Consider the following 24,721-nt stretch of genomic DNA (forward strand, 5'->3'; position numbering starts at 1 on the left):
GAGGAGGCGAAGTGGGGAAAGACATCCCCACCAGCGCAAAATGTCAAGGGCGCAAACTTTCCAAAGCTGCGCTTGCTGCGCCTCTGGCTACTCTGAAAAGAACCGGAGCTCCGGCTTCCTATTGGAGCGGGCGACTTCTAGAGCGTGGGCGGCCCAATGGGCAGGAGGTCCTGCATCCTATGGAACGGACGGAATGTTCTGGGCTACGGGGCTCTGGACTCGGGTCCCCGGCCAGTTAGGAGGACAGATCCCTGGCAAGCTTCTCTGGCACTGACGAAGCCGCAAGAGTTGCCAGCTGTCTCGAGTCCCGGAACCTCCCCGGAGCCTCCTGACCCTCTTTCTTGGTCCGAGAGTCGACCGCTGCCCACAGAGTCCAGTGGAGACACCTGGGGACGCCCGGAGGCGCAACAGGCTGCCCCTGCCTACACCCGCCCAACTCCAGGCACGAATCCCGCCTGCGGACCTTTCTGTGGATCCCCTGGCGGATCGGGCCGGCGAGTAACGGGGCTTCCTTTCTCAAACCCCCAACGCGTCCCAGTTCAAATCGCTCCCGTTCGCCCCCTTCCCCAACCTTCCCTCCTGGACCCCAAGATTTCAGCGGGTTGCCCTCTGCACGTGCCCAGAGGAGGGTTCCGGGGCTGCGCCTCCCCCGGGCTTACCTTGGGGTTGGCGAGCAGCTCGTGCTCGTCCTGGTGCAGCAGCGCCCGGGCGTCGGACTCGGAGTTGTTGACGTAGATCTGGAGGCAGGGGTAGAGCGCGGTGCCCTTGCAGTCGGCGCCGCACGTGAAAGTGCACTCGAAGAGCTCGCCGACCTGCTGCACCGACACCACCGTGCAGTTGGCCGCTTTGCCCTGCAGGTCCTGCAGGGCCGGGTTGAGCCAGCAGAAGCCCAGGATGAAGAGAGACACGATGCCCGTGGCGATGAGGAACAAGCCCAGCCGGATGCTCTTGTCCTCGGCTTCGGTGTACTCGTAAGACACCCGGATTTTCGCCATCGGGATCGCGGGAGGCGGCGAGCGAACCAAACGGGAAGGCGGGCGGAGGAGGAGAGGGGCGGGAAGAGGAAAAGCAGCAGAATCGGCGAGGGGTTTGGGTTTTGCTTCTGGCTCCTTCGCGTCCAAAGCGGGGAAGCCCCGCTCCGTCCCGCCGCCGCCCGTTCGATCCCAGCTGCGGGACTAGCCCTGGCCGGGCTCCAGCCCAGGGGGAGGCGCCTGGGGCCGGCGAGCAGGCAGGGAGGCTCCCCTCGCGGCGCGCCAAACAGGCCTTGCAAGGCGGGAAAAGACCCGGGCGCGTTGCGCTGCGCTTCCCTACTCCCGAGGACAGGGGGCTTCCCCGGAGTCTGGCGGCTCGCGGCTCGCCTCCCACCGACTGGATCCGAGCTGGCTGGGAGCCTGGCGACATCTGCCACGAGGTAAGCGCCTTACGGCGGAGGAGGGAGCCCGAGCCGCCGCGCTGCCCTTGCTCAATCTCTTCCCTCCCTCCTCCCCACCCCAGCCGCTCCGGGGGGGGGGGCTGTAGGGCGGGGAGGGGGGCTAGCCATTGACAATCGGAGAGGGACCCAGGCAGGCAGGCAGGCGGCACCACCTCCCCCTCCTTTTCCCTCCCCCGCCCCACCCCCCGCTCCCTCATCTCCAGTGAAAGCGGACAGGGACAGCTCGGCCCAGGATTATCTCTTGTTTTAAGTCCCGGAAGTGGAGCTTGATTACTCGCCCCGATTAAGGGCGTCCGCAGGGAGGCAAGTCTTGAATGGGGGCAGCGCCACGTGCAGCTCATTCAAGCGCCTCCAAGCGTGGAGGGCGGGGAGGGACGCGCGGGAGTCGCGCTGGAACGGGAGCGAGCACGTGGCTCGCAGCAGGCGCTCGCCGCCCCCTCCAGGCCGGCTTGCTCCTCTCTCTTTTTTCTATGAAGGGGTTTTAGCCGCTTTAATCTCCTGGAAGAGACCGAGAAATCTCATTCAGTAATTTCTCGTTCTCCTCCCCCACCCACCCTCCGTGCCCTCCACGCCCGGCCGGCCCAGCTGGCCAACCATCAAGCTCGCAGCAGCAGCGACGGAAACCACATGCGCATCCCACTCGCTCTCTTTCGCCCGCGTAAAAGTTTCCAAACTGGAGCCGATGCTTTACATGTGCACTGGAATGATTTGAAATAAAGGAATGCACGTTATAAAATATGATGGTGGTGATTTCCTGGCAAGAAAACTTTAGTATTACTATTATTTCAAAGTGTCGCCATCTCTTGGAATAAGGGTTTGCCTACAGGGCAGCTGGGCGGTGCCCCGTGCATATTCCCCCCTCTTCTTCCGATCGTTCAAATGGCAAATCCCGGGGCAAGATCAGCTCAAACTGCACAGTCCACCTGGGCAGCGGCGGGGGAACCTCGTTTTTTCTCCCCTGCACAATGCATAGTATCTCTCTCGAGAACGTCCCCTATCCACGCCCTGGGCTTAGGGCTACAGAACAACAACAGCCATGGGATAAAACAACCAAAATGTCCTTACAATGAAGGGAATCTAAAGCAACTCCAACAAACAAACACAGCAGTACCATCCCAAGAGTCTGCTCCAAAACAAAAAGCCGAATATACAAAAACCCAGTGGCAGGAATTGCTACTAGCAGTAATGAAACAGAGGGGAAACAGATTCTGGGAACTGGTGGCCTGGGTTTAATGGAAGAGAGTTCATCACAGGAAGCCTCAATTCCTGCCTCTGATTGGGTTAAATATTTCTCCAACCCGAGCCAGGGCCAGCCCAAAATGTTTTGCTGCCTGAGGCAAACCAGAAAATGACACACATTGGTTGGTTCACAGGCAGGGCCCTGCCTCTCTAGTGGCTGCTTTTTCCCTTTTCTTCCCTGAGGGATAGGGCTGCCATATTTCAAAAAGTGAAAATCTGGACAGAAAAGTTGTTGGGCTTTTTTTGCAAAAAAAAGGGGGGGGGTTGAGCTGTTTTTAAGAGAAATTGCCAAAAACGACACTGCTGACATAGCTTTTCCTGGACTTTTCAGCAATTTCTGCCAGGACACTGCTACTGAAGACCAATTGCTAGCTATGTCCAGGAAATTCCAGGCATATGGCAATGCTACTGTGGGAGATAGACCTAGCAAATGGGTCTTGGTTCACAGCAGCTGCATCTATCTCCCTCAGGTGTGGATCTGCCAGCCTTCCCATCTGTCCAGAGTCTGGCACCCAAGGCAGTCACCGCCTTTCGCCTCATCAGGCCTACAACAGTTAGAGGGGTCAGGCAAACTCCCTGTGGCAAGATAAGGGAACTCCAACAGCAGCAGCCACAACACATTCCCCACCAAGTGCTCAGTGGGAAGAGGGTCTTCCCTGTGGTGGCACCCCCAGATTTGGGATCCAGATTTCCTGGCAGCAGTGGGAGGGCACCGAGTTAAGCAGTGCTTTGAACTGTAGACGGCTGCATACAAACCGTACATTTAAAGCACGCCCCTTGCCCAAGAAACCTGGGAATTTATTGTTAAGGGTGCTGGGAATTGCAACTCTGTGGAGGGTAAACTATCGTTCCTAGTCTGGCACTCTAACCCACTCCTCCACACTGGAGATCATCGGCTCTGAAAAAGCTCACATGCTTTTATTGGGCAGTGGGAGCGGGGAGACCAGAGGCATAATCTGGATGGGCACTGCTAATCCAGTAGATGTTCCTGTTTGCACACAAGCCTGAGCTAAATCCAACTTGCATCTCTAAGAAGAAGTGATGGATGGAGAAGCAGAGGCAGAGCTGGACCAGCCTTGGTACGTAACTTACACACACACACACACATACATATACACCCTGCTGCATGATACAGAACGCTGCTTCCCACTCAGCAGCCCATCAGCATTCTTCATCCTTAACAACAGAAGCCATGACACTTAATTTCTCACCACGAGAGCCCAGCAGTACACTACAGGCAGTCAATAACCACTTTATCACTTGAGCTGGCCGCTATATTATAGATTCCCCCTTTCTGTGAACTCAGCTGACTACTGCAGTTCCTTCAGAATGCAACTTCGCTTCCTGGACTGTAGTTCAGGAACACATGTGCGGGGTTTGTTTTAAATCTAAAAGTCAGCAGTGTCAGGAATCAACATGGACCGACTAGGTCATAAGGAAGCATGAGTTCAGAGTGGATTTTTACAGGCCAGAGTTCAGCACTAGATGTGGAGCGTGGAAGTGTTCAAAGAAAAGCATATAACTAGGCCTGCAACCCAGGACTAAGGACCAAAGGAGATGTCTTTGCATTGAAGATGCAACACAGGTTGCAGACACTGGAGGCTCAGCCATGTAGAGGGAATTTAACCCTTCCCCTCCTCTGAATCTGCTCTTTGTCAGGATGGGGGAAGAGATGCAGTGAGGCAATCCCCCAGACATTTAATAAGTTTCATATAAAGATATTGGCAGAAAATGTCAAGGTACTGTAACCAACAGCATGGAAGTTCCCTTCTTTTCCCCAGTGTTCCATTTTTAGGTTTTGTTTAATGATTTGGTTTTCATGCCACCCCCAAAAAGTCAATAAATGAACCCACGATTCTCCCTTTCACCTGCTATTCACACAAGCAACTGCGTAACAAATTTATTATAGCCCAAGATTTCATCTTATGGCCATATTAAATAACATTTCTCACCTTTAAGATGCCACAAGGCTCTGATGTTTCCAGAGAAAAGTAATCTATCTGTACATGACATGTTTTCACCCCTACAACTTGTGCAATGCAGCAGAGGAAGCATATACAGTACATAGTATTATGAGGAAGGTTCATAATTCAAGAAAATTGTCTTCAGAACATGACAAAATGCAATTACTGGAAGCTTGCAAAGATAAGCTCATTGAGACAATCTCTCTCAAAACTTTCTGAATGAATCTGTAGAGATTAGCACTAACATCTGGTTAATGCAAGATTTAGCCATTTTTGCAGTTCTTGTTCAAAAGAACAGTGTTTTAGTACATTATAAAACAAACTGGCATAGCTAAACTTTTGCAAAAGGAGAAGCTCTGCTGTATAACCATTGCTAGAAAGCTGGGCAAAGCAACCCCATGGTCATATTAAAGACCATCACATCAACCTTGGACCTTTACATCAATGGAGCTAGCTAGCATCCTATGCTTCCTCTGCAGCATCAGAAGAAGAAAATCGCTCAAGAAGGGGAAAAAGAGGGATCAGTCAAATGAACTCATTCATGTACCTGCTGGTTATTTACCCAGCACACCTCTTCATAAATCACCCCCAACCTCCCTCATAGCAATGCAAGGCTAATCACATCAACAGTAAATGGGGCAAGGAGAGGAGATAGACATTAAGCTGCAAGGACTTTCAAGCTTTCTCCTTGCTAGTGCTCCAATGGCAAAGCCACAGCTCGAGTGAAAATCCAGATGGCGGTCCCATTCGAAGAGAATGAGAGTCGGGGATGGTGAAGTTCCCTATCTGCTAAACATTGGAAAAGAGAGGCAGCTGAAAAAACAATCACAGGTTTTAATAGAGTTTGGAGGCAGAGTAACGCTGCCATGTCCCTTGGGATGGGCATAGGAATCTTGCTACTTGTCTATCTTAACTCAGTATGGCCAACTCTTGACTGGCTTGGCTCTCAGCTGCCTCTTTTAAATGGAAGATGCCAAGAATTGAAACTGAGATCACTAAACTATGGCTGGAGCTTCTGTATTCTGGTGAAGAATCACGACTGGCAAAATAGTTCGGGCCCTACATTTTAAGGGCAGCGACATTGGGGATTTAGCAGGAATCCTCATCACCCAGCTAGTGTTTAACTCCAGATGTTTTCAAATACAGTGGTACTCGGGTTACATATGCTTCAGGATACATACACTTCAGGTTACAGACTCCGCTAACCCAGAAATAGTGCTTCAGGTTAAGAACTTTGCTTCAGGATGAGAAGAGAAATTGTGCTCCGGCGGCGCGGCGGCAGCAGGAGGCCCCATTAGCTAAAGTGGTGCTTCAGGTTAAGAACAGTTTCAGGTTAAGAATGGACCTCCGGAACGAATTAAGTACTTAACCCGAGGTACCACTGTATGTTAAGCAGGGGTAGACATAGTGCTCTCCAGATGTTGAACTACAATTCACATCAACTCTTTTGACTGTTGGCCATGCTGGCTGTGACTGATGAAAGTCTGGAGGGCACCATGTCAGCTACCCCAAATGTAGAACAAGTCTAAGCATGTGTACTCAGAAGTTACACTGTGTTCAGCGGGGGTTTGCTCCTCTGTATGTTTAGGATTCCAACCTGAGTCTGTACTAATGAACTGCTATTTGAAAGCACGAATCGTAAGCTGGCTAGATTGCATTCACATTGAACATCTCAAGCTTTTCAGTGATGTAACATAATTATATCAGTTTTCTCAGTGGTTTGCTAGGGTCAGCACCGTGTTAAATCCTGTGTGATAAGAGGTAATATTTTAAAAATGAAAACACAAAACAAAACCCATAGGCTAACATTTGCTTTATGAATATGTCTAGTTTAGGGAACTTTTAAGATGATGCCTAAAAGTTTCTCAAACTAAAAATTCAGGGCTTTCAAGCTCATGGAAAACACACCTGTGTTTGAAGAGGTAAACCATGAGTGGAATCAAGAGAAGGAAGGGAAGCAATGCAGTTATGCCCACAGATAATTTAAAGCAGTCTAAACAAATCTGAGAGCGGGGAATGCAGTACAGTTAAATATCATGCATGACACATGCACATTTCTTTATTTCAATATAAAGAAATTTGCATAAACTACAAGATGGGAAGTAATGAGTTGGCGATGGCAACAATACATAAATGGTGCCTGTCAAAGCTGACCTGATTACAGACTGATAGCAATTATAAAGGAACTTGAAGAAAAACCAAAACCTGTGTGATAGATGATGGCGTATGTCCAACAGGGAGGAAAATATAAATTTACTTGTGTATATAAAAAACAGAAAAATCTTTGTATGTTGAGAACCAGAGAAAGATAAATGCGTTTAAAGGAATGTAGAAGCCTGCAGCTAAAGAGCTAGTTCTGACTAGCATTTGCCTCAGTTTCGTACATCTTCTCATTATTTCGATTACTAAACAATGCCAGAAGTTATTTAAAAAAACCTTATCTGGAATGCAGCCTCACGCCAAATGATTTTAGCATCTCTCTCCCAAATAGGTGGCTCAGTGGAGTTCTTCCTAATGCTACATTTTAATCACTTGCTTCATTTAAAAGTTTTACAATGTATTTATATATGTTTTCAGCCCCAGTGCTGGTTACAATATAATATACACCTATTAACACAGAATAGCTACGATGATAAAGAAAAGGAAAACCCACCAACTACTTTATAGGAGTGGGGGGAAATGCAGTAATGAGATGGAAGCTAATTGGAGAAAACATTACCTTGTTTTTATTTTTTCCTATCAGCTCACCTTAATATCCAAATGTACCTTGCAGATAGGTATGAGAGTTCTTTGTTTTACTATACCTGGACACGGCAAGTAATCGAAGTGAAGATTCTCAGCACTCTGTTGACACACAGTGTCTTGCTTCCTTCCAAACCAATTACAAGTGTTGCTTTTGGTTACAATCCAGAGAAATCACAGGGACTTGCATCAAATTAATTCCAGAGGGACTTGGTGTATGCAGTTTCCATAAAAGCAATCCAGGCACAATTTACATTATTAAGGCCTTTTAATAATTTGAAAACAAAATCCTCTTGAAATGAAAAAGTTTAAAGCCAGGCCAGGATACCGTGTCCCATGTTTCATTTTAGCCACAGTCATAATATTTAGTTTGAAGAATTAATGGATAAAGGAAGACAGCTAGTCAAATTTACATTTAAATTTTAGTCCATGTAAATATACATTAAAGGATACATAGTTCAGCTTATGGGAACAGTACCAAAGCTAATTTAAACACTGGTTCTCGGTTTACATCTTTTTAGTATTTTTTTATTTAGAAATCGGCTCCAACCTCAGCAAATTAAACAGACTTTTAGGAAGAAGAAAATACTAAAAATGCTGAAAGCTATCTGCTGAAATCAGGAGGATGTAGTCGCCAAACCAGAACATTTAAGAGTATAGTTACTAAAATAAATGGAATTGCTTGCTTCAGAACCAGCAGTTTTCATTTAAAGTTAGTGCCTTCTATAAGCGAAAAAATACTGCGAATAAATCACTGTACAGAAAGGACACATGAGTAGCATATAAACATTTGAAACGACTGCTGGTCCCACATGCACATGACCCACTCTTAAAAGCATTACCATGTTTAAAATACAGAAAAATGAAGGATTTTTTCCTCATTCAGATTTTTCCTATGGGCGTGGATGGGAGATAATTTGAATCAAGAAGCCATAAGGATAATCCGTTAGAATGGGCACAAACTTTCCAATTTATCTAATCCATGGGTCCCTAATTCATCTGGGCCAGTGGGTACATTTGAAGTTTTCAAAAGGTTTTAGTAGCCCCACTGGGAAATGGCTGCCTTAAGGGGCTTTGCCAGTCACAAAATGGCTGCTGGGGCCTTGAGGGGGCACACCTAGCCATGGTTCGTTGGGGGTGTCCCCTTGCTAGCTTGTACTCTGTGTTCATTTCTTCGGTGTTGGGAGATAGCTTGGCCGGCCGGAAGAAGGGGAAGCCAAACGGAAGACTTCCCCAAAGATTCCAAAGGGTTGGCGAACCAAGAGCTACAGAACACCAAATAGGAAGGAAAAACAAGTGGAACTGCACCCCAAGAAGAGGGAAACAAGCCTACAGGTGCCCAGAGCACAGGGGCAGCTTTGAACACAGACCCCCCCCCCCCAGAGGCAGGATGATAATATGCAAGACCTCTCTCCACAGAGGGTGGAAACCCAAAATTCAAACACAGAACCCCCTGGGGGTCACACACCCTCACCTGCAGGAAAAGGAAGAAACAAAACACACAAATTCTGTTCCGTTCCTTTTCCTTATCCTTGGTACCCAGTTAGGCCTCTCCTTCCCACCTTATTTTCTTACACAACTACTTCCAAAATGCTATCTCACCTTCCATTCTGGTGGCTGCGCTCAGGAATAGAGGAAGCTTCCTTCCTCTCAGGTGCCATTCTCAGCTCGGAACCACAGAGAACAGGAAGAGGAACTAGGGAGGAGCAACACTCTTCGAACTTCCTCTTCCAACCCTCTACAGTGCTCCAGGCAAAAATGGTAATTCTTGGCAAAGACAGCCCTGAGCATAGCTGTCAACCTTCCCTTTTTTGGCGGGAAATTCCTTTATTCCAGCGCCATTTCCCGCTGCTATCCTGGATTGTTAGATATCCCGTAGTTTGTCCCCGGGACAGGTGAGGCTGCTGATCCCTTATTTTCGAGCCTCCCCGGGACAGGTAAGACTGCTGATCCCTTATTTTCGAGGATGCTGATCCCTTATTTTCAAACCTGAAAGTTAACAGCTATGGCCCTGAGGGAAGTGAAGGAATTTAGAGGCTCTGTGGGCTTCATGTCGGGAACATCCGATCTAGTCCAATGCCTGCTCCGTAACACAAGAACATCCACTCAGCAGGTTCATCTAGAAAGCAGCAAGTTACAAAAGCAGAGCAGGTGTGTTGTGGGAAGACAACTCAACAATGCACAGCAGCCAACCCCTTCCCTAAACTATTCTTTCAACCTAAGCAGAAATGCCTTCCTGACTGCACAGAACTTGTCCAGAGAGAGGCAGTCAGTCATTATTATCCCATCAAAATCAAGTACATCAGTAAAAGCTAACAAGTGCCCTTGTTTTTGATGGGACTTAAGCAGAACCGTTTGTGCTCTTGCTGTGGTGTCAAACACCAGGACAAGCAATCACTCAGAAAGAAAATCAGGTGCCCTTCCAAGCTATCCAATGTTCTATGCAGTACTTTGACCCATTATCAACCCTTAAGAGGCCACATAGAAAACTAGGCATGGCTGAGGCAGAACTCCCCCCCCCCAAAAAGGGGGGAAATGTTGTTATTCATTTCTTCCTTTTTGCCCTCAATTTCATTCCTTTGTTTTCATTCATTCTGCTTAGTTCCTGCAAATCAATTTTGTTATTAACTTATTCCTTCCAGATTTGGTTTTGTGCCTTCATTAATTCCATTTCTGCTCCTTCTTCCCTCCTCCAACTTCTTTTTCATTTGCTCACCAATATATTGAAGAGGTGCTACTTACTGTCTATGCTGTTTTTCCAGCTGTGGTGTTTTGGGCAGCAGGCAGGGCAGAACGTCAAATCTTCAGCTGCCGATGGTATAGCAAAACAATGGGCCAGTGGATCTGGTTGTCAACCAGAAGGTTGGGGGTCCAAGCCTACCCAGGGATGGCTGTGGGCAGGATTCCTGCTTTGCAGAGGGTGGGACTAGATGACGCCTGCGGCCCCTTCCAACTCTACAATTCTATGAATGGGGCTATTGATAGCACATCCAAAAACTGAAGCATCCTCAGACAGAGATGATACAACAGACTTTAAAGTAACCCCCCCCCCCCGAAATGGAAGTCACCCCCAATATAACAAAGGGAACATGAGCAAACCCAACGGAACTAAACATCTGTGCAAAACAGAAAAATGGGGTAAATCGGAAAAGTATTTTTTAAAGCGACTGGATTGTTGGAAGGTTCCCCATAGGCCACTTAAAACCTGGTGGACCATATAGCCCATGGGTTAGTCACCCCTGACTTAAATACCTTGCAAAACTATATTCTACAATTTTTAAACTGTTAATAGAATATTTGTGAATTCAACCTAAATTTGCTCATGGCCACTTCAGACCATTCTTTGGGTGATGGGCACACACCATAAAAGTTGTACTGCTGAAACTAAGCAGGTCTAACACTTGATTAGAAACTGCCTGGGAACTATTTGCAAGTAGTTCCAAGTTCCTTATTTACTATAAATAAATGTACCCAGGCCCTTCTTTAACCTAATTAGCTCTGCTCCCTCTATTGTGGTGTCAGCATCTTTTCTTTTTTTAAAAAATGAAACACAATTTGGTAGTGCCCATTTATGTATTCTGCAGGATAGGGATATGATGGGCACTAAGTAGGTGGCGCTGTGGGTTAAAGCCTCAGCGCCTAGGACTTGCCGATCGAAAGGTCGGCGGTTCGAATCCCTGCGGCGGGGTGCGCTCCCGCTGCTCGGTCCCAGCGCCTGCCAACCTAGCAGTTCGAAAGCACCTCCGGGTGCAAGTAGATAAATAGGGACCGCTTTCTAGCGAGAAGGTAAACGGCGTTTCCGTGTGCGGCTCTGGCTCGCCAGAGCAGCGATGTCACGCTGGCCACGTGACCCGGAAGTGTCTCCGGACAGCGCTGGCCCCTGGCCTCTTGAGTGAGATGGGCGCACAACCCCAGAGTCTGTCAAGACTGGCCCGTACGAGCAGGGGTACCTTTACCTTTTTAAGTAAAAAGCAGCATTCTAAAATCTAAAAAATCTGTACCCTAAATGAGGTTTACGTATAGAAAGGAAAGTAAGTGCATATAGGACTAATTTGGAAACAATTAAAACTTTCCCACCATTGAGAAAGATATGTTGTTTTTCAACTTACCTTGTGAATTGCAATGCAAGCGAAATTTCACCATCAAAATTGGCCAACAGTAGTATTTATAGGACTGCACAAATCACTATGAAATTGCTGTTGTTTATCTGTCAATATGAACTTGATGTAGGTAGGAGTTCAGCAACTTGCTGACTTCAGTTCAAGTCCTGCAATTATTACTGGGACTGTTCTGGAGCAAGTAGATAATGCCCAGTTTCACCCTTCTGTAACCAGAACGATGACATGAGAGCTATATTTCAAAACACAGCAATGTGTCCATTTAGGTTTATCTAAAAGGGAATACTTGACCTTTACCTAGCTGTTCCTCAATTTGGCATAAAGGATCATTAAAATAGCATTAAATTACAGCTCTCTTTCAAAAGAATTTAAGAAGCAGATATTTAATCCTGTGGCAGTCTTCTATTTTTCTCGTGCACAAGCATTTTGTTCATAATATTAAATTCAATGTTAAATAGATCAAATGTGTGAATGTGAAGGGCACAATGGTTTTATAAACCACTACTACCTATTCTCAGCTCTGTAACAATGATAGTCTAAAGTAGAATTCTGTTCTTGGCAGCATGTCATGCTTTATTATATTAGCATCCAGCATTAACATCCTGTTCTTGCTTTATTCATTTCCAAGTTTCGATCATGTACAATACTGTGAATTAGGCCACAATAAAGTGCATCTAAAGTTATACTTAGAAGTATTTTAAAACAGGCCCTTTGAAACAGCAACATTATTTATTAGGGCACATTGCAGGAGAGTAGTTCATGCCTAGCAATCATCCCAAACTATAATGCAACAGGAACATTTGAACGCATGGGGTCCAGCATAAAATGAGAGAGATCATTTTGACACCACAAAATGTGCCAGTGCTGACGTTACATTTGTGTGTGTGTTTGTTTTGTGGAGACTTCTATGGTAATGCTCTATGTTTCACAAATTAATAGAATGTGGAGAATATTTCCAATCCCATCCCTTTTAAAGGTCTTTGTAAATAACACAAATGTATTGAATAACTGAGAAACAAAACCAAGCAACTAAGCAGTATTTGTCACGGTGTAAGTTACCAGCATTAACTGGCTGAGGAAGCACTTTGTTTTAAATAATAAGAAGATGATAAGTTGTCATTTTATATTTTTATGTCTGTCATTAACCCAAAATACATATAAAAATGTAGAATTTATATTTGCTGTACACCTGATACAGAAAACATAGCAATGTTACTAGCAGCTGATTTCCCAAAGTCGCTTGAGAAAAGAGCTAACAAATTTATTTTGCGCTATATAGAAAAAAGTTTTAAACTAAACATTTCTCTCGACATTATTTTGCTGTCTTTTCCCGCTTTGGTAACTTCAGATAAGTTGTAACAACTTATAATATCCGATTGCAATATAATTCACAGTTGACTGAATTATGTGTTAAGAAAAAAGGATACACACTATCCCCTTTTCCCCTTTGCCTAGAGAATAGTTACAGTGCCTTTCACAAATTAAATGCTTTTCATGTTGGTTTATTTAGATTTGAACCTCCAGGGGGGGAAATAGCCATTAAACGAAATGTACCTTCTCTGCTCAAAAAGCTTAAACAACATACTCATGACAAAAAGAAAGTTATTTCAATGTGAATTTTTGGACCATCTTCCATGATTGCCCATCTTACCCCATTGCTAAAAATACATTGTTCTATTATTACGTCAGCCTGTTCTGACATTAACAAGGTTTGATCACGAATTCAGACCTACAGTGGAAACGTATGCGACTCTTATTCAATGAAGCTCCAGCAGCGAAAAGACTCTTCCTTTTAAGTGCCACAAACACTTTATAGCTTAGTATGTTTTAATACTTCAACTTTTTTTTCCATATTTTTCTCATCGTTGAAGAAGTGATATCACAATCTCAAATCAAAGTCAACACTGCAGTGAGGAGAGCTTTTCTACTTTATTACAAAGAGAAGAAGCCTTTATGTGGTCAGAAAATACAAGATTGATCTTTTTTTTTTTCTCTTCCTATGAAACGCTGCTGTTCAAACAGCCAGAGTGAATTGTCTCAGTTCACTTCGTTAAGTCCCATCACATTCACTTGGGTATGGATGTCCTTGGCTGCTGAAATCTGGCCCTTTAGTGCACAGGGCGACAAAGACGTCCCCTGACCAGCAGTTCCAGAATGTCCCGTTTTCATATATTGCATCCATGCACACCTCCTAAAAATGAGGTACAGCAGGGCAAACATTTTCCAAAATAGATGTCATATATATAATATATACACATTCGTACATACATACCTTTATTCATGTGATGTCCAAAAATTTAAAAAAAATGTACACATTTATTACAAAATCGTAACAAAGACTGGACAGTGTTTTGCTCATTCTGGAAAGATGAAGCTCAGTAACACACAACCCTGGAAATGAACCAAAGGTTGTGGCAATATCTTTCTTCTAAACAGTCAGATATTCTTGCATTAAGTTGGCGAAAACTGCCTTTTCAAAAACTGAAGGGGAAGTAAAATGAAGGAAGCAGACCTTGCTCATCTTTCCAAATGAAATACGAGAAGGATCTTCACATAAAAATGCACAAACATTTTTTTTTTATTACCAAGAGTGCTACAATGAACAATGCAAATTTTATTGTCTATTTCTTGTTTCTTTTTTTCCTTTTTTTACAATTTGGAAACTAAGTGGTAAACTTTTGTCAGTGTACTTGCTTGTCTTTACAGACCCAAGCTTGTCTGCTGGCAAAAAAAAAAAGTAAAAAAAAAAATTAAATCCGACCCTGCTCAAACTAAAGAAAAACAAATTATAAATTTAGTTGTTGGGCAGCACATAATTAGTAAGGCAGGACTTCAAATGGTGACCCTTTTGCATGAGCCAATTGCCAGATCCTCATAAGGAATTAAAACCAGGATGCCTGAGCCACATCAGTTTTGCAGTTATGTTGAGTATTGTGCTGAGACAGCCATACCCCAAGACAAGGGAAGTCCTTAGAAGGCTTGCTGAGCAGGGTTGTAGTTGAATGTGGATGGCAGATGAGGCCTTTCTTCTAGCTTGTCATATTCCAGATGAAACTCCTAGAAACCAAATAAAAAAGACGATCACTTCATTATCAGCAGATGGCCCACTAAATTCTGTAAGGTCATGTGTAACCCAAAGAAAAATGCTGCTTCAGGGGGAAATAAAATCTGCTAGATTTTCTCTTGACCAAAGAAGCTAATCTTCTCGTGGCCTTGTCTCCTTTTATATTATGATGGTGAGGGGAAAATAAATATTCTTCTGCAGCAGCAACAGCAACCTTCACTTTTGAAATTGGCTTTACAAAAACTCTCCAGTAGCTACTTTAAAACTTATGGCAGAATCCAACATAACGCCAATGAACTTCCACTCCTGCAGAAAGACAGGGCTTCCTGTCTCCCTGCAACCTCAAAATCTGCTCTGGAGGATCATGGTAAAACACTACATACAAACTTTAAAGTGTTTTCCCAAAATTGTCCATCTACTATTCCCCCCATTTTACTTTTTTTCCCTTCTGTGCCACATTCTGCAGATGTGCAGAATGCATAACATATTCTAAATTTTGGGAGGTGCTGGACTATAAATTACATTTCCCCTGCAAGCTCTTTTATAAGGAGGCAGGGGAAGGCATTCTTGACAATGATGAAGAAGCAGCAACTTGTGAAGTGAAAATAATGTACTGTAGTTTTAAATTCTACTAAAGGATATATCTGGAATGTAAAGCCAGTTGGTCACCTGTAGGTGGTAAGAACTACCTCCAGATGATAGGCAAACATCTATTTATTTTCATTTCTCTATATATTCTGCCCCTTTCCACTTCAGTGATCTCAGGGCAGATTATAAATAACGAAAGAAAAATGTTTGCCAGCAATATCGCCTTGCAGCTCCACCGCAGTGGCGTGTGTGGGAGCTCCAAACTGGCTCCAAATGGATTGTCTCCCAATTGTTCCATGTGTGAGCAGAAGGCACTTTTGCTCACATGCAGGAATTTCCCATTTCTCCCGTGATGCAATGCACTGACCCTCAGGAGCATCTTTCTGGGGGTTGTGATGGACTGCAGCTGAGAGATGGGGGGGGAAATCCGTGTACAGAAAGATCTGGATGCTTAAAACATAAATAACATAGGCCCATGAGGAATAAAGCAAGGGTGTACTATTCTTAATCAGAGGTTTGCCAAATAAAAGGCTCTGTTCTTCATGGCCGCTTAACTTACCTATGAAAGGATGGGTACAAAAAGCAAGACTTCTGCAGAAGATCTTACAAGGGGGGAATATGAGAGCAGGAAGGCCTTTACTTATGCCTCAACACGTTCAGAGCTTTATAGGTAAAACACACATACTGAAGTGTGTACTCAGTGTAGATTTTTAAGCTCTGGCAGTTCTTTGGACCAGAGTTCTCTGAATGAAAGACCTTTCCTGTCCATCTCAGTATCTGGAACAGATCTGCATGTTATGTGTACTAATGGTAATGGTTTGCGCTTGCCAGCATGTTTAGGAATACCCATTAAGCTTAAGATTTTTAAGGCAAGACGGCATCCAAACACACCATTCGTCTTTCTGTGATGAAGGCTAACAAGAAAAAGTCTAATGTTTCCTGGTGATCTGAAATAGCTATACAGTATTTTCTCATCCATTTCTTTTAAACAATGGTTTATTTACCTACAATTTGTATCGCAGCACACATTCAGGATAGATAACATTCAGTTCAGTTCAAAATTACAAAAACAACATTTTTCAAAGATACAAAGTCACACTCAAACTCCTTCTCGTGTCCACAGGGAGCAAGACCAACTCCTAGCCATTCAAGCTTCCTGCTATGTTGGCTAGGACACGCCTCTCTCTCCCATCTTGTGTGTAAGCAATTATTCCAAGATTTAAGTTGTTTCTTCTCCTGTCTTTAGATTGTGAGCTGTCTGGAGAGAAATGTCCTCATTTATACAAAATATCTATTACTGACCCTGAACTCAGTCAACAAATACTACATGTAATGTAATCCACATGTGATTTACTTCCTCCTTTCGCAGGTATGGCTTGATTTTAAGATGCACCTCCTAAGAATTTTTTTCCCCTTTGCAGCTCAATTTGAATAGCTGCAGTTGAGAAAGAAAAATGCTCCTTTGCACCCCAAGCTTGACTTCAAGCCGGGTATAGAGAAAAAGGGAAGTAGGATATGAGTCACAGGGCCCAGAGTGTCCCTGGTTACCTCTTAGCAACGGATTCTGGATGCTGCAGAATATACCCTGCTTGAGCCTAAGTAGTGGTTCCCCACTGCCGATATATAGATTTGTGACAAAATAAACTGCATTTTACCACTCCATTTACATTTCAACCAAGATTCACAGAAAGGTACAAATCAGACCTCCTCCTAAGGTGAACAAACTATTGTTTTAAGAGCCATTTCTAGAATGTGAAGTCAAAACCCCACAGGCTTTCTACGAAGCTGCTTGATGGATGTCATCCTTACGTAATTATCCCCATGACAATAGTCTTAATACGTTTCAATCACTTACGCAACAGAGGGGACAATCAAAGGCTGAAGCAAGTTGAAAAGAAGGAACACAGTTCCGACTTAACTAGGGGATCTTGATATACTTCTGGGTTCATCTTCTGATAAGCATTTGTGTAAAAAATAATAATATGGCCATTATCTGAGGCATTCTGCAGATGGGCAACAGTTAGCGAACTGAGAGGGAACCAAGGCAAAGAACGCTGGTATGCTACTGCCTTTGTCCCAACAGTCTCCTTCCACATAATAAGAATTTATGGTGTAGAACAACCCACTCTAAATGTGCACAGCCTTGAATACCCCTCCCTTTTTTACAAATATTAGTGAGAATGTGCACAAAGTAAACATTTTATGTGCAACTTTTAAATGTTTCTCTGAAGAAGAAAAATACCTTAGCTACTTTTCTCCAGTTAAGACAGTCAAAGAAGTAGTATGTTCCCCTCTCATATGTATTGGTTTTCATTGTTGGCTCCATGCCTGGTGCCCTGGTAATCCATACTCTTTCTTCTTTGTGGTATCTCCAATCTCGGTTGAATCTATTATTATCCAATCAGGAAGGAAGAGATTCTGTTAGCTTGGCTAATTTCCACTGATTTAATCTTCTTTAAAACTCAAAATATATCTACACCAACATGGCTGCTCAACATCTTTAACATGCTACAATAATCTAGCCGCTATCAAAGTTAGTACCTCAAGCAAAAAACTGAACTTATTGTCCTATATGCAATGGTAATATTAGGAAGTATTAATGAAATATTTTTGCCCAGCATAAAGTAGGCAATACAATATAACTAAATTGCAAGACAATTTATGAGAGCTTAGATTACTGTTTTAATTAATGGCTTTAATCTAGAGGATAAAGCGATGCACACACACATCCCCCCCCCACACACACTAAGAACTCCCAGTATTCTCCTTCTAATGAGTGATGGGTGTCTATCATCTGGCAGAGATTAAAGATTAGGTTCTCCACCAAGCAAGCACAAGTGTGGGAAATATATAAGCAGAAACCTGTTTCCTTTCAAGTGTCATTCTTGCTAGCATGGAATTCTCTAACATGTGGCATATAAAATAACTTGCATTTGAAACAGCAATTTAAAAATTTTTAAATAACCAGAATAATTGTCTCCTTTGTATCCTAATACAAAATTCACTGAAATCTGAACATACAGCTCTACTGCTGCTAATAGCTGTAATACATCTCCTCCATTCATGTAATAGAGATAAAACAGTAGATCTTCCCCATAGCGGCCAAGCTTTATTGCAGCCAACTGTAAAGGAAAAAAAAAAAAAAGATGAACACTTTTTAAAGAAAGGAGTTTGCATAAAGGCACTAAATCCAATCAAACTTTTATTGACCTGCAGTTAAGGATGCTATTATGAGACAAATTACTCTGGTAGAATTCCAGCTGGCTTCAACGAAGCAGGAAGAGTGTAACTAGATTGTGAACCTATCTCCAAGCATGTTGCCAACACTTTTTCTAGCATGTATAATAAAACAATCCATTTCCCCCTCTAGCGTCTATTTCAATTTACCTATTTAGCAGTTGCAGAGCTAATGTTGTAGAAAATATCTGGTCTTATAATTTTCTTGTCCTTCACATATTCATAGTCCTTACTACTAGTTTGTTTATGTAACAAGTATCTGTTAAAATAGTTTTCCTGAACTGTATTATCCTGGGAGAAGTAAAGAATTTAATCTGTCTAGAAATCAAGTTTTTTGCTGAAATTATAGACAACTCAAAGAAACTTGCATTATGCATTTCAACAGGCAAACTTTTGTTTATATAAAGGGACAAGACGGTATTGCTCACCTTATCCCTAATGTGAATGTTCGTTAAATACTCAGATGGAACATGGAAGTCTAGATAAAGGAATGAAAAGCGATTTAATTCTGATCCCATGACACTGACTCTCACTTAGGAATTTTAACCACACACACACGTACATCCACCCTACCTATATCTTGAGGTCGACAAGGTGAAGAAGCCCAAGGTGATGCAAATTTGGGATAAAGATTTCTGCACAGAAAAAAAAGTGACTGAATTGATATCAAGATCCATCTTTCTCCCAACATTTGTGTTACTTTTTCACAAAACTACTTTATGCACACACACACACAGGCTAAAATTCATACATTATCTAGACAACACAGTAGCCATTGAAACCCTGATTTTGTATGGCTTGGCTCCACTGCACAACGGTAATGTATGAAATTGCAAAACATGGGGGCTGCTTGATCTTCTTGGGTACTTCCCATACCAATACTTCATCTCAGGCCTGAGAAGGAGCATACCACTGCTTCTCTTCTCTTGCTGAAGGAACTACACCATTCCTCAGGTTTCTCATACTCCACAGAGTGGGAAACAACCATTCAGATACCAGCAGAGCTATGATCTTTCTTTTGAGGTCACAGCGTACCCTGTTTTGTGGTGGAATGGAGGGAATGTAGATGAAGGAAATTTTCCAGCTGAAACTGTCAATAGGTTCTAAAATTCACCACGTACGGCCTTAAAACCATTACAATTTAACTACCTTCAAGCTTACTCAATTACCTTTCTGCTCTGAACATGGGATGTGTGGAGAAATAGTGCACTAGGGAACTTGTTCTTCGCATACACTCACACGCAGCAAAGGAACTGGAAGCAGCAGAGCCCTCACATGCTATTACCAAACATTTTTATTTTTGCAAAAGCCCAACACACAACACAAAACCAGAGTCCTGATCAAAGTAGCGGCATAGGCCCAATAAAGAGGGGCATGGGACGAGATTGTGTCGGGGGACCAGACCTTTCTGTTCTCCCACCCCTACCCCAGTCAATCATATGACGCTGTGATGTATTCCCCACCCATCAGTGACAACATTTTCAGAAGAGGGTGCTGTAGCCACTGATTAGCTTGGCTAACAGCAACCTCCTTTGAAAACGTGCTTTCAGCGCCTTCAGCTGATTGGTCAGGGACTTTGCAGAGACTCCATGTAACTGACCAACAGCTGATTGTCAGTTAAGAGAGCTCCTCAAGTCTCTGCAAAGGGGAAAAATGCTCCTAAAAATGTAGTGCCAGGGGCAGGGGAGGTGTCTATCATGCTCCCTGGGGCAGCCACCCTCCAAAAAACAACAACATACATTTAATAAACACTTTCAGCCATTCTCATGAGCCTACTCTACTAATATCACGTGTACACCCTTAGTTGCACACTTTTCTATGGAAAGCCCGATAAATAAAATCAATGGCTATTCCTCACCTAGCAATAAGGGCAGCAAACTATGGTAATGCAAGTAGTCTGGCACATTGTCTGCCGCTCAGACAACAAATAACTCAAGAAAACAAAGTCTTTCTAGGGTGTGTGTGTATTATAAATGGTAATGATTCTGGCTGTACACCTAATATGACCTATTATATTTTCTTATTAATATTGGTTGATGCAGTTGGTTGGTTACTGCAGATATTAGAAATTATATTATTGTGCATTACTGTTTTTTTATTATTATCAAGTTTTTTTATCAAATAGTAGATAAATTTTATGACATAAATAAATAATGATTATGATTATCATTATTATTATTATTAATTGTATGCTTTTTCCTTTTGGATACTGCTTTGATATTCTCAAAAAAGTGTTATGTAAGTATTTTAAACAAAAAATGTGCACAAGAACATACACTATTCACAAATGCAAATCAATATCTTGTTTTGTTTTAATTGATTTGATATGAAGGATTTTTCCAATTCACACTCTTGAAAACAGAAGGAAATGAAAAGAGGATCTTGATTTATTGGAAGCTTGCAGAGCTGAACTCAATATCTTGAAACAAATTGTATTTTTTATTTATTTTTTATTTTGCTTTCCAAAATTACCTTTTCAGTTAGCAAAATATATTTTTTTAAGTTTTCATTTTTCAAGGTGGCTAGCTGAAGTCATTAGTTTGAGCAACAAATGGTACGGAAACAGAGAACAACTTACTCAGGAGAGTTGAGATTGAGACCTAGAGTTGTCAAGTCACTTCCTAATGCGAGATGTACCATGCCGGGGTCTGTCTCTGCTGCCCTGATGAATGTTAACAAACCAATCATTCCAAACTGGTCTGTTACCATCCCTTGAGGAATGTTGGTAACCCGACCTAGACAAACACACCACAAAATTAATCCCAAAATGTCCAGAACCAAAAAACATTTACAAGCTTTTGTGAGAAAATTTAATGGAAAACAGGGGCAGGAGGAGAGAAAGGGATTGAGCATACCATCAGGTAACACCTGGATCCCTTTTTTCTGCTGGTTATTGTTTTGCGTTGTTGAACTTTTATCTCCAGGAAATTTAGGTCCATCTGCACTAGAAGATGTCTTGCCTGATGTATTCAGATTCTATTCAGAGAAAATGGAGCAAGAAATTTAGCATGAGAAAAGACACAGAAGGACAAGTATACATAAACTGTAAGCCACAGAATCCCTTTAGAGGTGTACAGAGATACATGCTTGTGTACCATTTTTTCTTCCCAATGACAACTGTTTCCTTGTGTTAGAGGTTGATCCTGAACCTCCCATGAGCTTTGAGGGCAGCACTGTAAGGGAGGACAACAGCCTTAAAACCATGGGCTCAGAAGATTGGCTGTGTGCATATTCAAGGCGTCCACATTCCAACCCTTTGGAATAGGGCCTTAAATTAAAGCTGCAAATTCTTTTCCTTTTTTAAGTATTTGTCCAGCTGATTTCACCATATGGCATTTTTTGCTATGAAGTATTTGCAGGTCTCCTTTTCGTTCCCCATGTTTTATAGCATCTATATCGGGGCGGAGAACACGAGCAGGAGCTCCTCAATCCCTGCTGGCCATTTTGCTGGCTGGGTGAGGATGCCAACATGTCAATCACCTGGTGTTCTAAGTGCGCTCCCGATTCTTTGAACTCATGGCAGGCTGCGAAGTCGCATGACTGGGAATGCCACGGTGCAACCTATCATGGAAAAGGTTTTCTAGTTACCGCTGATTAGAACCGACTGCAAGCTTTGCTTGCCATGGAACAGTCAGGAGTGTACTTGAAGGCTGAATCTTTGCCTGCCCAGCATAATAAAAGATTTAAGGTGTAGGGCAGGTGGAAATGGTTGGGGGAAATGGCTGGCTTTGCAGGCCAAATTAAGAGCTGTGCTGGTCCTAATCTGGCTTGCAGGCTCCCCACTGCTGATCTGTATAAAGCTGTTCAATGCCATGAACTGGGAAATTTGAATAGGGCATCATCAATGTGCTCACACCACCCAACTCTATTTCTCCTTTACATAAAATTTAGGGAAGTAGTAGAATGCAAAATTAGTACCACAGTACATTAGTAGACTCTGAGGGTCCATAAACTGATGCTCAACACTAACAATACAGAAGTTCTGCCAAAGAGGTTGATGTTCAACCTGTTCTGGATGAGGATAATTCTTCCTAGATCAATGGGTTCAAAATAATTGTTTCTTTCTTTAAAACCAGGAGACACTTACGGATTTACTGTCATCATTACTCGATGTTGGATCTTTGTAGTTAGAGCCTGGTAAAGCTGGGAAATCTTCATTGTGTATTGAGAAGTCCTGGGTTTGCTCACTTGCTGGTTTTGTTACCATTCCAACTGTGTTGAAGATAAGTGTACCAAATTAGATATTATATTTCTGTGCTGCTATTGATTTTTCTCACTTCCATCAGCAAAATTTTCTACCTCAACAGATAATGAAAGAAGAAATTAAAAAACAGGGAAAAATATGTTCTTTCAATGCAGCAGTTTGCAGAAACTATTATAAATGTAGGTCTATTGAACCAATTCTTCATAAAAGATTTGCTTGTCATTTTTAAGTTAACATTCTTACAATTAACAATGTCAAGGTATGGGAGGGGGCAACAGGGTGCTTTAAAAAATAAAACAAACAACATTTAACACAGTATTATTAAAGAAAGCAGTTCTAAATTGCTTGGGCACTCTTCCTCATCTAACATACTAAGATAATTTGTAACACAACACGTCCTTCCAATGGCTTATGGTGACTAAGTGCAGGAGAAAAACTGCAAGCACTTAGACTGGTAGATCTGCAGATACCCTCTAGACACAATCCTTCAACCCTTATTTCACACACACAAAAATAGGCCAAGCTATTCAAGATGGGAATGTGAAACTGGGCTAAAGAGATGAATTATTTGCTACAACAATGGAAAGTACATCAGAAATAACTGTTTGACTCACATATAGATAAAAAAATACGAAGTAGCAGTTGGAAGTAGAATGGGGAGGAAAAATTATAGCACAAATGATCTGGCAATTCTCTTGCTTCCCTTAATTATTCTCAGATTACGAAATCAAAGTTCTCTCTTGAATTTAGGAACTCTGCCTCTTTTGGGCTTCTGGGTGAGTTGGTATAGGATTGCAGCCTAAATATGTTTTAATTATGTTTCTATTGGAATCTTGCAATTTCCTTTTGCCCAAGAAATGACATTAACTATAGAACAGTGTCAAGTATCAAGTTCAACAAACCTGTTTTCAAATATCCATTGTGCCTTGTGATAAAAGCAAACTAGGCTGCCAAAGTACCAGTTTTAAGTGACACACACTCACCATAGGGTGCCCTTCCAGCTAGAGGGTTTATTAGTGGAGTTGGATTCCCACTTCCTTCCCTTCTGTTTCTGTCTGCTAGTGCCGGAAAATCTGAAAGGTCCAGTCCCGTCACATTTTCACTGCCATCTAAAAGTAAATGCAGGGAACTTAAAATTCTTCTCAAAAAGTGTCTCTCATAAAAACGACACTGCAGAGTGAATACCATACTTTTCGCCCCATAGGATGCACCGGCCCATAGGACGCACCTAGTTTTTTTTGGGGGGGGAAATAAAGGGGGGAATTATTTCCCCCCCAGGTGTGGGGCTGAGACGGGGGAAGCCCGAGCTTCCCCCAACCCCAGCCCCCAGAACAGGCTGCTATCCACAAGCCGTGGGAGATCTGCGCGAAGCCTGAAGCTTGGGGCGTGCTGAGCTCAGCGCGCCCCAAGCTTCTGGGTGCAGGCAAGCTCTCTGCTAGCCGTGGGAGAGCTGCGTCTCCCACGGCTAGCAGATAGCTTCCTGAAGCCTGCATTCACCCCATAGGACGCACACACATTTCCCCTTCATTTTTGGAGGGGAAAAAGTGCGTCCTATAGGGCGAAAAATACGGTAATTACTAACTCTCAAGCACCAGGGTGATATTTATACCACTTTCTTGCCCCTACAACAAAAGGAAAGAAATATCCCAAAATGGAGAGATCAAGTTAGAGGAGGGTCTCGCACTGTAAATATGACCAGGAGCTTAACGCAAGCTAGTAAAAATAAAATGCTAATTCTTGAATGGACACAGAAAACAATTAAAAGCAAAATTAACAGTCCTAAAACCATGTTGTGGCTATAGCTAGCTGGCAAAAAAAGATGAAAAAAACAACATTACCAACAACATACTGGAACAGGTTCAATATAACAGTGGTTTACCACTGGGACTACAGATGATGCAGCTCTGGCATCACTATATAATTTTAATTTAACTAGTAGTTGCCTAGTGTTAAATTACCCAGTTAATGATCCAACAGTAGTTCAAAACATCCTACATGATAGAGGGTTTAAAGAGGGGAATTATGCCTGATGTCTAGCCAGCAGCATAAGCAGCTGAGTCCCAGGAAAACCAATGGATAGTTGTGTGTCAAATACTACCATCACAATTTATGACATTCCCACTGCAGTGAGAA

At 42.9% G+C, this 24,721-nt stretch overlaps 2 protein-coding genes and 1 long non-coding RNA gene across 10 annotated transcripts in view; 1 reads left to right on the forward strand and 2 right to left on the reverse strand.

The window, feature by feature from the left end:
• The window catches only part of KCNMB4 (potassium calcium-activated channel subfamily M regulatory beta subunit 4), a 30,268-nt gene extending 28,270 nt beyond the window's left edge, over window positions 1-1,998 (reverse strand). The window contains exon 1 of the mRNA XM_083699520.1: window positions 660-1,998. Within this exon, the coding sequence (XP_083555646.1) occupies window positions 660-995 (336 nt within the window). The 5' untranslated portion in view covers window positions 996-1,998. The remainder of the gene's footprint in view (window positions 1-659) is intronic.
• A 6,065-nt stretch (window positions 1,999-8,063) lies between these two features.
• LOC310825746 lies at window positions 8,064-14,250 on the forward strand. The gene is made up of 4 exons (XR_014555510.1): window positions 8,064-9,277; window positions 9,343-9,519; window positions 9,604-10,984; window positions 11,343-14,250. It is a non-coding gene; the product is annotated as an uncharacterized lncRNA (long non-coding RNA).
• Window positions 13,406-24,721, reverse strand: part of CNOT2 (CCR4-NOT transcription complex subunit 2) — a 57,043-nt gene continuing 45,727 nt past the window's right edge. For 6 of the 8 annotated variants that reach the window (XM_083699317.1, XM_083699318.1, XM_083699319.1 and 3 more), the window contains 9 exons: window positions 23,572-23,697; window positions 22,472-22,596; window positions 21,240-21,360; window positions 20,963-21,119; window positions 18,958-19,019; window positions 18,813-18,862; window positions 18,169-18,269; window positions 17,390-17,534; window positions 13,406-14,552 (listed from right to left, as the gene is read on the reverse strand). In XM_083699317.1, coding sequence (XP_083555443.1) covers window positions 14,466-14,552; window positions 17,390-17,534; window positions 18,169-18,269; window positions 18,813-18,862; window positions 18,958-19,019; window positions 20,963-21,119; window positions 21,240-21,360; window positions 22,472-22,596; window positions 23,572-23,697 — 974 coding nt within the window. In that variant the 3' untranslated portion in view covers window positions 13,406-14,465. The remainder of the gene's footprint in view (window positions 14,553-17,389; window positions 17,535-18,168; window positions 18,270-18,812; window positions 18,863-18,957; window positions 19,020-20,962; window positions 21,120-21,239; window positions 21,361-22,471; window positions 22,597-23,571; window positions 23,698-24,721) is intronic. The other 2 variants (XM_083699323.1, XM_083699324.1) reach the window with 1 other exon arrangement.

This window comes from Podarcis gaigeae, assembly GCF_964106915.1.
Source record: "Podarcis gaigeae genome assembly, chromosome: 10".
Lineage (NCBI taxonomy): Eukaryota > Metazoa > Chordata > Lepidosauria > Squamata > Lacertidae > Podarcis > Podarcis gaigeae.